Source organism: Gallinula chloropus (genome assembly GCF_964237585.1).
Source record: "Gallinula chloropus genome assembly, chromosome: 3".
Lineage (NCBI taxonomy): Eukaryota > Metazoa > Chordata > Aves > Gruiformes > Rallidae > Gallinula > Gallinula chloropus.
The window spans coordinates 101,456,241-101,469,881 of record NC_140087.1 but is presented as its reverse complement, the minus strand read 5'-3'; the positions used below and the strand labels follow the sequence as shown (position 1 = coordinate 101,469,881).

General features: G+C 37.3%; 1 protein-coding gene across 1 annotated transcript in view; it reads right to left on the bottom strand.

Annotated features, from left to right (window-relative positions):
• The window catches only part of ERICH1 (glutamate rich 1), a gene marked incomplete at its 3' end in the record, with an annotated part of 150,922 nt that overhangs the window by 81,799 nt on the left and 55,482 nt on the right, over nt 1-13,641 (bottom strand). The window contains exons 4-5 of the mRNA XM_084261167.1: nt 7,115-7,492; nt 4,542-4,736 (exon numbers count right to left, since the gene is read on the bottom strand). Coding sequence (XP_084117293.1) covers nt 4,542-4,736; nt 7,115-7,492 — 573 coding nt within the window. The remainder of the gene's footprint in view (nt 1-4,541; nt 4,737-7,114; nt 7,493-13,641) is intronic.

Below are 13,641 nucleotides of genomic sequence, written 5' to 3'. Positions count from 1 at the left end.
CTGTGCAAACATCTGTTTCCATTTGATACTAGCATTTTGGTAGAAAAAACGCAAGGATTGGAGCTCAAAGACTAATATGTAAGAATTTCTAAATGAACAGGTGCATTTTGTTTTAGGAGGTTAATAATTTGTAGGAAAAATATATCTGGTTCTATATTTTGGAATGTCCTATTTGCTTTGATTTAATAATTCCAAAAAAATGAAATCAAAATGACATCATCATATGGGTAAGGCTAAAAGAGTGCAATCTTCTCCACTTCTTTCTGTCTGGAGAGTAATTTCACACATTATTATTTAACTCAGAGTAGCAACTTGAAGCCCTGGTTGAAAATGAGTTGCCTTGAAGAAAGCTGCATTAAAGCCTCAAAAAGCAATGGATTCTGTCTTAATTCAGAGATTGTCTATGTGACTTTATTTATTTTTAATGACAAGCCTTTCTACAGAACTTATCACAGAATATCACATTTAAGATGATTCTATAATGTTATGCTAACATAGCCTTCACATTTAATTTCCTTTTCTTTGAATGTTCACTTAAAAAAAGAAGTTAAATTTAATCATTTTAGTACCTCTGTATATCCAGCCTGTGCACCGTTGGCACACAGTAATTATTTTACTTCTGGTCTGCAAAATGTACCCCCCACTCTCTGCAATGGAGACTTAGATAAAGGACAACCTTCCAAAAAAGAGGCAGTTAAAAGAAGCTTCTCGTTCTTCTGCAAGTGATAATTTCCTAGGCAACAAGGGAAGAGTGTATTTGAGACTTGATACTAACCAACAAAGGGAAAATGTTAATAGATAATGGAATGAAGTTGATGAGTATAAGCTGAATGAGTTCATAAATGAGGAGATAATGACCTTTTTCTTTAATTAGGTGATCACCTATGCTTTAATAATTGATGTGAAATGGGAATTAACTAGCTCTCATTTCAAAAGCTACAGTTTCCAACCAGCATTACTTCCAGTCAAAGCTCTTCTCCTTTGCCCACTGGACCGTGCAGGACCATGAAGGTGTCTGGCTTCCTTTTGGAAATGTCCACCAACCTTCTGACAGAGACCAGCCAAGTCCCTGTCATGAGAAATGATTCTCTAAACATCCTTTTCCCTGCTTTTATAGAAGACTTTAGTTTAAGGAAAGTACTTTTTGTTAAAGACTATCAGATAAAAGGAAATGGTAATAGGACATTCTTTTTTTACAGTCTGAGAACAAAGACACTTTAAATAGCCATGTTCAAACAAAAACTTTTGACCAACTTCAACTTTGGATGATTGCTGACGTTCAAGATCAAAGGAAACCTGATGGAGTAACTTGAAGCATAAAGGACAAGGTTGAGTTGATGGATGATGACAACCAGAGAGCAACCAGTTCTCTTAACCACAGAGATTCTTGTTCAAGTATGCTTTCTCATTTAAATGAAGGGCTAAAGACAATATCAACATTAATGCTGATCATTTTTCTGTTTCGATCTCCTTAGCAATTTTGTCTTCCTGCAACATTTTCCAGATCTCACCAGCAACCTTGTTGAACCTTGCCTTGACAAGACTATAAATATTGCAACCTAAGAGCTTAAGATAAAACATAAACTTCTTTTCTTCAGTATTTCTTTTTTCTTTTGGTTGAACCATGATTCCAAATCAGAATAATATGTTAAGAGGTGTGAAGGAAATACCAAAGCACAACTCTGAATCAGTGGTTTTCAATCTGTGGTCTGCAAACCATGGGCAGTCCTTAGCCCAGGGTCTAAGAAAAGCATAAAATTTCCAAGTGGGACTTGGTAACCCAGTGGAAAATTAGATTAAACTATAACATATATCTTTGAGGAAAATAATTGTATGCTTTGTAAATAGTATAATTTGTAAAATTATACAACTGTATACAATTATATGATTTGTAAAACTCTGTAAAGTTTTTTAATGGAGAATATGCACATATATGAAAGATATGGAACACTTACAATTTTTTCCTACTCTTTCTTTCCTTAAATTAAAACCAAAACTGAACAAAGCACAGTACACATTATTATTCCTGATGCTAGAATCTTCACTAGGATCATAACCATGGGAAAAAGGGTTAACACATTGCTTCTTGAACTACAGGGAAAAAAATAGTTTATTTCGTATAAATAATAGACCTTGTTAAAATTAAGAAAAATTGTTTTCATCATGTTAATAAGGAACGACCTTTTTTTCTAGTACATCATGCCTCAGTAAAAATAAACACAACAGAAAAAAGGCAAAATAATCAAGAGAAACTTGTAAAGGAAATACGAGATTACTGTGACGCAGTATACAGTTTTATCTTCACAAACAGCACTAATCTGTATTTCTATAACAAGAACTTGAAGTTACTGAGACAAGAGGTTTTTTGTAATAGCTCTTAACTTTTATCACCTGTTTATTGGGAATGAAATCTAAAATAATAAAAAAAAAAAATTGGCCAACATGACCAGGGAAAAATATAATTAAAAGCCTAATTCAAAACAAAATTTCAGAGCACTATATTCTCATTCACTGAATTTCCCAAACTGCAAATAGATTTGTTAAACTTTGTTGAGACAAACTTCTCTCTGGCATTTGTTTAATTGCCCTTTAATAATTCATAACACTGTATTTTCCTCTTTCTTATGTTGTTGTACCTTATGAATATCAAATCAACTACTATATCTACTACTATATGAATATCAAATCACCACCCTGAACTTGGAATGAGTTTAGAATTGAGCCCGGAGTGACAGCAGCTACTAGGAAAAAAAAATCATCTGGAAGGAAGAACAATTTCAGGTTGTATCAGCAGAAACAGAAATTAATTTTAAAAATCAGTCAGAAAATTGCCTTCTGGTTTTTCAAGTGACAAATATATACATCAGAAAATTAGGGTAGTTGCATGGATTTGTTTCTAATTTGCTTCTGTCTTCTCTCTTCAGTTTGACATTTCTGCTACATAAAAGTAAATAGAGCAGCTTGCCTCAAGGCTGCAAAACCCAACAGAATTCCTACTGTGTTGAGTAGAATTTTGATAATGCCTGTAAGGAACATCCTGAATGTGGTCACTTCAACAGCTTCATTCTAATTGAATCAATAGAAGCTGAATTAGGTCATTTAATAAGGGGCCAATTCCATTACCACTATTTCTGCTGAGTCCTACTTTGCAAATGTGTAGTACATCCAATGAGACTATCTGGTTATAATTAAGATCATAGAATCCAGGCTTGAAATTAATTATTGAATGTACCGGAGGATTCTGTTCCATGTATATATGGGTAGTCAGATCTATCAGAACATTCCATATCTACACTTTAAAGAATACATGCATACTTCAGGAAGAGTGTCCTTTTCAAAACCTAGGAACTCTACAGACAGGAATTCTCTCTTTTCTGTGCTTTTACAATGCACAGCATGCAGTAAGCTCCAGTCCTGACTACTGTTATAAGGAGCAGTCTCTAATTTGAATGTTGCTGCTAAGCCTCTGATGGCTGGGATAGATCTCACTCTGTCACCACTACTACCAGCTCAGATGTTATTCTTTAAAAGATTTAGAGCACTATCTAAAATGGTTGAGATTCTCCTGTGCCATAGCAAGTGCTCTCAACTCTTATTTCATTCTTTGGGAGGCAAGAAAATTCAGCACATCTTGAAGATTGGGCTGATGCTGCAACAAAAATACCAATGACAAGTAACAATGACTGTTTAAATAAAGACTACTTGGAAAACAAATTATTATACCTTCTATGGGATACCTGCTGATCCCACATTCACCTGAGGAACTATTAACTGTCCAAGAAGAAATTCTACTAAAATTACATTGGCTATGATAGAGAACCAAAAGAGCATGAATGAAATCAGACTTGTGCCTCAGGGATGGAACAGTTAGTAAAAGAATGATTTTTCTTTTTATAAATGGCTTTATAATATAGTATCATTTATGATAAAGTGTGATATAATTTTTTTACAACATCAACAGCATTTTTTAGAAACTCAAACCAGATGTTTATATTTGAGCAAAACCAAAGCTGTAAATCAAACTTTGGCATGGAAAATCTAGGTGTTAAAGATGCCATGCTGGTATCTAAAAGGTGACCAAGAAGAAATGAAATAATGAGCTTTACTGATTCTTAGGCATGTAAAATAAAACTAATCCTTAACTGGACTATTGAAATCTCCAAGACAAACAAGCTAATTCCCGTGATTTAAAAAGTCTGCAATGAAAATGTATTTAAAATATGCTTAAACGTGATTACAACTTACACTATATTTTTAAAGTATTGTTTTAAAACCTTGAATCACCTTGTATGCTACAGTTTCTGCATTGCTGCAAAGAATGAAAAGTTAATGAAAAGTTTCTGTATTGATGATAACCAAACAAGAAACAGGGAAAATCACTGTGTTTTCAGTGGGAATTATGCTTTCACATCTTGTATAAGCACGTATTTACCACTAGATAATTATTTAAAACTTCTTAATAAAATAACCTGTGATAAATCTGAATTTTAATCCACACATAAAATAACATCAGTGAATGAACATGACTGAATGGTACTTACCAGGAGGCATCACAGATTGTTCTTGGAATTTTTTCAAAGCATCCTTCAACCTCTCAATATCCTGTAGCAATACAAGGGACTTCAGCTGATGCAGAAGAATCACATCTGAGGAAGAGATGGTGCGAGATTCAAGACACTGTAAAAGCTCTTGGGCAGCTACTGAATTTACAGCAGAATCCGTGCATTCTGATTTATCTGCAAAAAAAATTGGAAAACCACATTAAAAATATTTAGTGAGCACAGAGAATTTTTCTAATTATACTTTCTCTTCAAAGAAAGCATCTTTCTTTTTTGGTACAACTTAAAACCAAGTATCAGGTACTAAAGAACAGCTTGCTCTTCCCATTTTTCATTAAATATTAAAACAATGATAAGATTGGAGAGTATCAAATTCAGAAAGTAGAAAACCCAGTAAGATTCATAGTGACAGGAATGCAAGAGGAATATAAATTTTGAAGATTATCACAGGAAGAAGGTGTGATGAAGAAACTGTACTGTGGCCAAATTGGTGATGGTTTTGCTTCCCACTGTATGACAAAAGGACACACACACACATGGAGATGGGGCACAGCTCTGGTATGACCACGCAGCACTGGGAGGCATCCGACTGCCTTGTTACTGCACCTTTTTGCTTTTATTTAGAAGCAGGTATTACAGCATACAAGATAGCAGGTGAGGACATGTGCTGTTTCTACTGTACTAAAGCATAAATTCATTCTTCTATTCCAGTAACAATGCACAGTTTGTCCCTTTAACCAGGCTCCCTGTAATTCTCCTGTTTTTACTGGCAAGCCAACTGAGAAGAACAGGGTTTTCCCGATTCAGCTTTCTGACATAAGTACAAGAAGTATAATCCCATGTGACCATTTGAAAATGTTGCTAAAATTTTATCTAAAAAAATGGGGAGTGTTAAAGTCACTCAGCTAGAAAAGGCAAACAGCGTAATGTCACATCTGTATATAGACTGGGATTTGCCTAACAAGAAAGTTAGTCATAATCTGAGTTATGGATGTGAAACCTTATCTGCAGATGAACTTTTTTCCCCTGAGAATTTCCCCCTGTTGGCTTCCTAGGTCCTCACTGGCTCAACCACCTGATCTGCAGTTTTGACAACCAGGGCCAGTCAGTCTGTCAAATACTGCTAAAACCCAAACTTGACTTGTAGGGAAGTTGGAAGCCCAAAACTTTTTCTTAAAAATCAACCTGCAACGCAGCTGTGGGCAACCGACCAGGTTTCTGTTCCAGGTCGTGTATCAACTGCTGAGTTTGCAAACCTGTTTGGTTACTCTGGAGTTCCACTACAGCAAATGCAAGTCATTTAGCTTACATTTACTTAGTAAAATTCTTGGGTTTGGTGATGGAAGTACATTAGCCAGAAAGTAGGATGGATTTTGAATGCTAGGCTTAGTATGAAGACCTGACACAACCAAAAGAAATTTAGAGTAAGCAAAGAAAATTCTATGTATCTATCTTGAGAAAAAAAAAATTAACAAGAAATCACTATTGTTATCTGAACAGGGGTTTTAAAGTAAGTCTGTAGTCTAAAGATGAATTTAATGGGAATGGAAGCGGACAGCTCTGACTTAAGATGGACTCGTGCAGGTAGGTAAGCTGTAATATTCTTCTTTCAGCTCCACAAATGCAGTCAAGGCCATGTACTTTGAAGAAAAAAATCACTGCTTTTTTCTAGCTTTACAAGACAGTTATAATTTTAAAGCTGTGTTCTGAGCTGAGCAACTAAAGAGCACACCAGCTTGCCCTGAAGAAAACACATTTAATTCTAGATGATACCAACATAATCTGGTGTATGTACAGATAATTACTACACTTGCCATTAAAACGTCATTACCTCTGAAAGGCTCAGATGACATAAGCACCATACAAGCAGCTTTTCAGGAAGGCAACGGAAGAAACACACAGTAGGAATTTCTCTGATTTTAGTGGCCAGATGAACACTGAATAGGCCATTATGGGTAACATCCATGCAATCCTTTTTAGACTGCTATGGAATGTGCATTGAGCACCAGTTCACATCCATCCTGTTCACAAGTGCTTTATGCCAATACACTTTGCCAGTGCCAACAGTACCTCCCCCTTTCCTCTTGGATGCTCTCTGTCTACATTTCCTTATATATCACAAATAAATGTACTCCTGGGAAGGAGAACTTTCTGAAAACTAGGTTGGTTCAGAGATAGCAAGCATGAAAGTAGTTTAGGAAAGCAATTATTGCCCTCATTTGAAGCTCTCTGAAAGCAAATAATCTTTATGGATATTTGCTTGCAGAGGAAAGATGAATACGGTCCATTTTAATCACTGCATTTTACCCCAAATTCACTGACTTTTCTTTTCTTAAAAAAAGCAAGGAATATTAGGGTTTTTATACTGGTGCAGATTGTTAGATATTCATATATACACCAGAAAACAGGATAAATACTAAGTACCCCCATGTCTTACTGTGTTCAAAGGAGACACTTTGCTAGCAGTTTTGGCCCATGCTACCACCATAAGTGCAGATCTATTTTCCTCTATGTGGTAATACCCATGAAAAGAAAGGAGAAAGATTGGTACATACTGTCAGCAAAATAAATTTGTTGTGTTGCCTGCAGGAAATCCAGAATGCTATCTGCCTTTTCATCTACATCTTTTAATCCTGCTGCTTCTTCTCTGTTGTTTTTGTCAGGCTGATATGTAAAATCCACACCAGTAGTTTTTGTTACCAAGCCAGCTGCTTTTATTTTTTCTTTCTGTCGCTTCTTTTTCATTTTCCTCTTTTTGTTTTTGCTTATTTTGGGACCATCTATCTGCTGCAGCTGTAAATTATCTTGAACAAGAGCCTCTTGCATTCCAGATTCTGTTTGTTCTCCATGTAAATTATTAGAGTTTTGCAAACTGCTCTTTTGTTTCTTCCTTCGAATGCGCTTTCTCTTGGTTTGTCCTTGATATTCCTCCCCTGCAGATTCAAAAGAGACAAGATAGTTGTAAATACAAAGATCTGTAATAAGCATTTGGGAACTGCATACAATGAAATATTATTCCCTTCAAACTCTGGGATGTCTGAGAGGCTCTAACCTTACGTTTATGCTCAGAATGCCTTTCAGTACTACAATGTCAGAACCAACTTTTCTGAATGCACTGAATTAGAAGACAAGTTCTTTTCCCTTCTGCCTTCAATAAGGACTGCACTCCATCTTAAATACTTTACATCACATTTACTTTCTTAAGGTAGATAATACACACAGAGAGATATCCAAATAATCTCCAGGGCAAAAACCCATTATGGTCAGGCTGGGGAACATGGGATGAGAGGTCTCCTGAGAGCTGCACATCACCAGCTGGTAGATTTGACCAAGAACACAAGAAGACTCTGTAATTCACAATCAAAGACAATAGTGCTTATATCGGGGACATCTCTCCATGAGAGTACTGTGCCTTAAAAACAGCAGGCATCTATTTCTTCTGCCTTCTTTCTCCTCCTTAAACATCCTCCTCCTTGGTGCTAGCTCAGCTTTGGACATCAGCTTTTTAGGGAAAGCATACAAAGCATGAGTGACCTTGGCAAGTAATCTCTGATCTCTTTAACAGACTGTCTTGGTTCTGTCATTCTCTTGCTACATTATGATTTCCTTACTAACTAATTCTTCAAAAGGCTCAAATGTCAAGGAAAAGAAGGCTCTCTGGCTCTCCAAGACAGCTTTCATACTTCTTTACTCAGATCTTATCGCTGTACACAAAGTCAGAGTTCTGAAGCCATCTCTGACCCTAGGCTGACTGCCTTTCCCACATGCTCACTTGTGAGTGTAAAGGCTCCTGGCACCAGCAAGGGAAGACTGCCAGAATCCATCTTCCCTTTGACTGCACTGCCACTGAAGTCTACATCCATGGCTATAATAATTCCCGTCTAATTAACTGAAATTCCCTCTTTCATGGCCTAAGAAAATCCTCATGTGTTTAAACATCATGCAGCGCAGGATGCCAGTGTTCTAACGTCTTGCTCTAGAAAGTTAAGCCATTTACTCTTCCCTCAACCTCTACCTGCACGTTTCTCAATTCCTCACAGTGCTCTTACTTATCTGGCTTTGCGCCCTTCTCTCATTCACCCGCTTCTCCACCTTTCCCTTAGGGCTGAAGGATCTTTGCTTGGTGGTGTAATGCAGGAGAGACACCTGAAGCCCAGTTCTTGTTTCCAAATCATCTGCGCAGTCTCCTGAACTGCCTCTGACATTCACAGCTTGTTTGGCTTCCTCATCACTCCTCCCCCTACCAGTCTTTGCCTCTATTTTCCCCATGGTTGGAGGCCCTCTTTTTCATTTCTGTTTCTTTTTCTGTCTTGAACTCTGTCAGCTCTGAGCCACTTTCTCTCTTTAAATATCACTACAAGACTTTTAGTTCTTTAGCTGACAGATGACTCACTGCAAAGCAATTTTCCATACTTTCTACGGAGAAAGCTGCATAAAAATAAATTTGCTGTATTGTAACTGAACACCACAGCATGTTAAAGACACACCAAACGCCACCTCGTACCCACAGTGGGGAATCTTTCGCACGCATGGTATTTGAGCTAAATACCTTGGTACATGATTTGGACATATGGGATGTGGGAAAAATAACGTCTGCGTCGTCCTGTAGGAATAAAATACCAGAACCGAAGGCAGATAAGAATGGTGAGAGATGCTATAAACAAAACATCAGTGTTTCATCTTAAGATCTAATTTGGATTTTCATGGGAGTATTTGTGTTATAATGGGTGAACTTCCCTGTAAACATACATCATTCCATAAAATTGCTCAGCGCTCAGTTAACCTGAACCACACTATTTTAACCTGTGCTCTCAGCAAAGTGGCCCAACTTGCTCTCAAGCATCCAAGAATCACCAAATCTCAGCAAAACAAAGCATGACGTGCAGCCAAGCACCCCCAATTGCTTTGAAGCCTCTTGAAAAAAATGGTGTGGAAGATAGAACACGGCTCAAGATAACTGATGCTTTGAGTTAAATCCAAAAGTTTGCTTATCCGTGGTAGCTCAGGACAGCAGAAGGTCTGAAGAGACCAGGGTGAAGCTGTCAAAAGGCAGAATGAACGTAGTCTTCCCATGTGTATGTTAAGATAAATACCCCACTGAAAGGAAATTGGAACTGTGCTGTGTCTCCTCCAATGCAGAAAACAAATGAAACACCAAACTCAGTTCTCCTGAGGAGTTAAACAAAAACAAAAACCAAACTTAGTTCTCTTGAGGAGTTAAACTGGCAGTCCTCTAGCAGTTTCTGTCATTCTTTGCCCTGTTTTTTAATCTCTCTTTAGTATCTACTGCTCCATGTGTGGGAGCTACTAGTGATTCAACATGAGGAACAGATGAAATTAGATGCTGACAAATGCAAACCAATGCACACAAAAGGGATTAATTTGCACAACTCACTGCTAGGGCTAGAGCGAACTGTTATCAACTCAGGAAAAACAAAACCAACGCCAGACCTGTGTGCTGGTATGGAAAGCTCAACAAAAACATTTGCTCAGTGGCTATCAGTGATCAAAACAGCAAACACCTTGTTTGCATACAAAAGCAAGAGGATGGAAAATAACAGGAAAAGCATTCCAAAGTTATGGTACAAATCTGTGGTACTCCTCAAGCTTGTAACTGGATGTTTCTTAGCATAATCCTAGCAATGTAAGGCTTTGGCAGACAAGAGAAAGACTCAAACAGAAGTTACCAGAGGAAAAAATACTCCAAAAAGATTTCTATGATTTGATTTGAAAGAAAGAGTAATGGGCTCAGTTTCTGCCACCTCATGTAAGAATAAGGTGACATCTAATTAATCTGAACAGTTTCACAAGCAAATAGAGGAAAGTAAATACCTGCTTTACAAGTGGTACAGTTAACCTGCTGAATTCACACGTGTGTGGTACGCAAGGGAGCAGAGGGCTTAATGGAATTCCAGAACTTGTTGTTTATGCAGCCAGCAAAACTACCTGCTTATAACAGCCATGCTAAAATATAGCTAAGAGTTGTACAAGCAATATAAACCATAATGTTTAGGTCGCAGCCCACACAATGATCTTAACAAATGAAATGCTCAGTGGGATTCACCTCCCACCACTTCAGCTATCTGCAAAGAAACTACTTAGCGCGTGCTTAGACCTACTCTCCCTCTGATAAACCAAGAGAAGCCAGCATCTTCAGAAAGCAATTTACCTCATCCTAAACCAGCTGGGATGGAAACGCACACTGAAGGTCATCTTCTCTCTCTATCCCCCCTTCCATTAACTACACTGGAAATGTAAACAATGAGTTTGGGCTGGATGCTTGCAACAAACTAGGAAGAATTACACTTTTTTTAAAAAAAACCACAGTATGGAGGAAGGTGCTTCTTAACATGAGTCTGCTCATCATGCTGATTTTTACTAGTTGAATGAAAGAAAACCACTACCCTTTTGACTGATTCTCCACATTTCAAACCAGTAGGGAGGTTGATAAAATTTCCATAGATATGAATCTGGTTTTAACCTTTTTCCCCACTGACTGACAGGGTTTGTTATGTCAAAGCAGCATCGTTATAACAAATGCAGGTAATATATACTACAGAAGCAATCTTTCTAAGCAACAGTGACAGGAATATCAGCTTTTGGATCACACTAACTGTAACACAGATGCAGCCACAGTTTGTCCTAATTCCACAAGAGCTGATGATTCCTCTCCTGTCCCATAATGGCCTGTCACCTCTCTCCCTCCTAAGACCCATCTCTGCTCCATAAGGAGTTTATCACATAATCCAATTATCCAGAAGCAATTATCTTTAACCTGTTTAGTATGGATTTGGTGCCCTCTCAGACTGAGCAAAGTGGCTTCCAGACAGGATGTCCACATACATTTTGGTCCTAATTTCATATGGATTTCTTTCAGCCTTAGTAAGAACACTCTTCTCAGAACTGTTGAGTTAAAAGTAACTATTTTCTTTGGGGGTTTTGTTGCTGTTGTTTTTTTCTTGTACATTATTTTGTCTAGATTACCTTCCTGATGCAGTTTACCATGAAGTTACAGTAGTCTGACTGACAGAATGATATTGAAGTGGGAATGAGCAGCCTGGAAAGGAGTGTCAGTATCAACAGAAAAAGTCATCTTCTAACAGCCTATCTCATCTGGTCTGAAACATTAAAAGGTTTTCTCCATACAAACTGCATGTCTCCTTAACAGAAGAGAGGCAGAAGAAATATGTCAAAAAACAGACCTAAAATGAATTAGAGGATCTAGTTTATAGATACCACTTATTAAATTTTGATTATGAAAAGTCAGCACAAACAGTTTTTATCTTCAGGGAAAACCAAAAAGTAATAAAAGTAATGATTTACATCAAGACTCTGAATAAGTTTTTATTTGTTAACTTCTATTATATTACCAAGTTATTCTGTATTCATCATCAAGGCAGCTAGAGACACAGATTAAATACAAAGCTTAATACAGGCTAACAGCAACAGCTGAGTGTTCTGCCATCCAGACTAGCCATCAGCATGAACACACATTGATGGCAACTCTGTGATTGAAAAGATAAGCTTCCTCAAGTTCTTCTGTATTATTTCAGTTCCTCCAGACAATGGCAGATGGGAACAATCAGGGAAAGCATCATAAAAGACCATGAAAAACGGGAGGCTATTTATTAGGTGTCTGCAAGTCTAATGTCTATAAAGTTCCACAGCATCCCAAACTGGAGTTTAGCTTTGAGTATCTGAGAATAAGCTGAAGATGCTAGGGTTTTTTAAAAATCAGGTCCCTAAATATTATTAGAACAGACCTTTAGAAGAGCAAATTAAAAAAAAAAAAAGATATAAAGCTGACTGAGGAAAAGATAGTCAATATCCGCTGAACTTTAGAAATCTTCTCCATAATGTGCTCATCATGAGTCAAGGATGGCAGCTGGCTCTCCTGTTCAAGGACCAAGTCCCACAAGAGGCTCTCTGCATGCTGTTGTTCATGGTAATTTTGCTCTTTTGCTCAGATGAAACAGGACATGTGCCTCTCCTGATGTTATATCCAGTTTAAACGCTTCTCCCTGATACACTGGATGGATTTTCCATGGCGTACCAAGCAATCAATGCAGAGGAATTTAATTTAGGTTTAGGATCTTGAAAGGGAAAAAGTAGTGTTATTTTTAGTGCCAATTAAGCACAGCAGTAACAATTTGGCCAAGAGTGAAAAACTGTAGCTTACAAATGCAATAATATGTAATAGTTCATTAGAATAAGAGTAATACTGAAAAGATCTCAAGAGCACAAGATGCTGCTAAAATTTTTACACTCTTTTAAAAAAAAAAAAGTTTCCAACCATAATTTGAAATCAGAAAAAAACCCAACCCTGACTTCAAAGTTTTTAATAAGCTACAACACTTTTGATGTTGGAAAAACTGGAGAAGACTGGAAGCTGTTTTGAGAACTGATGCATTCTCTTCATCTACTTATGCATTCTGGGACTTGCCCTTTCTTGCTGTCCGTGTCCCCTTTGGTGAGGGGCTTTATAAAAACTTCGTGGAAATTCAAGGAAATCACATCAGCAGTCACACCCTCATCCACATACTTCCTGGCTCTTCAAAGAATTCCAAGATATGCACAGATTTCCTCCTTGTGAACCTTGTGTTTATCTTTCCCATGCAGATTACAGGTTTTTGGGCATCTACAAATCTTATTTTGCATTATAATTTATGCTGAACTGCCTAAGGCAAACACCAGAATTACAGGTTTGCATTTACCTGGATGATTTAAGAACCTTTAAAAAAAAACCTGGCATCACACTATCAGGCCTCAAAGTCTCTGATAACAAGGTAATTTGAAAAGCAAGTGGTTATGCACCTCTGCCAGTAATGTCGGCAATTTCCCCCCTTTAATTCTTTCAGAAATTTTAGGTGAATAAAGTCTGGTACCTCTAATTTTATTTTATCATTTATTCTGTTGCATGACCATTAAACAACTTCAATTTCACATATCCATTCAGAAAGCCCAAGAAGGGGTGTTCCAGCACGGGATTCTCTGTGGCTTTTTTCACAGGTAACGTTAACGCAAAGAATTTATTTAACTTCTCTGAGACAAGCCTCTCTTTTCCTGCTACACCACGATCATG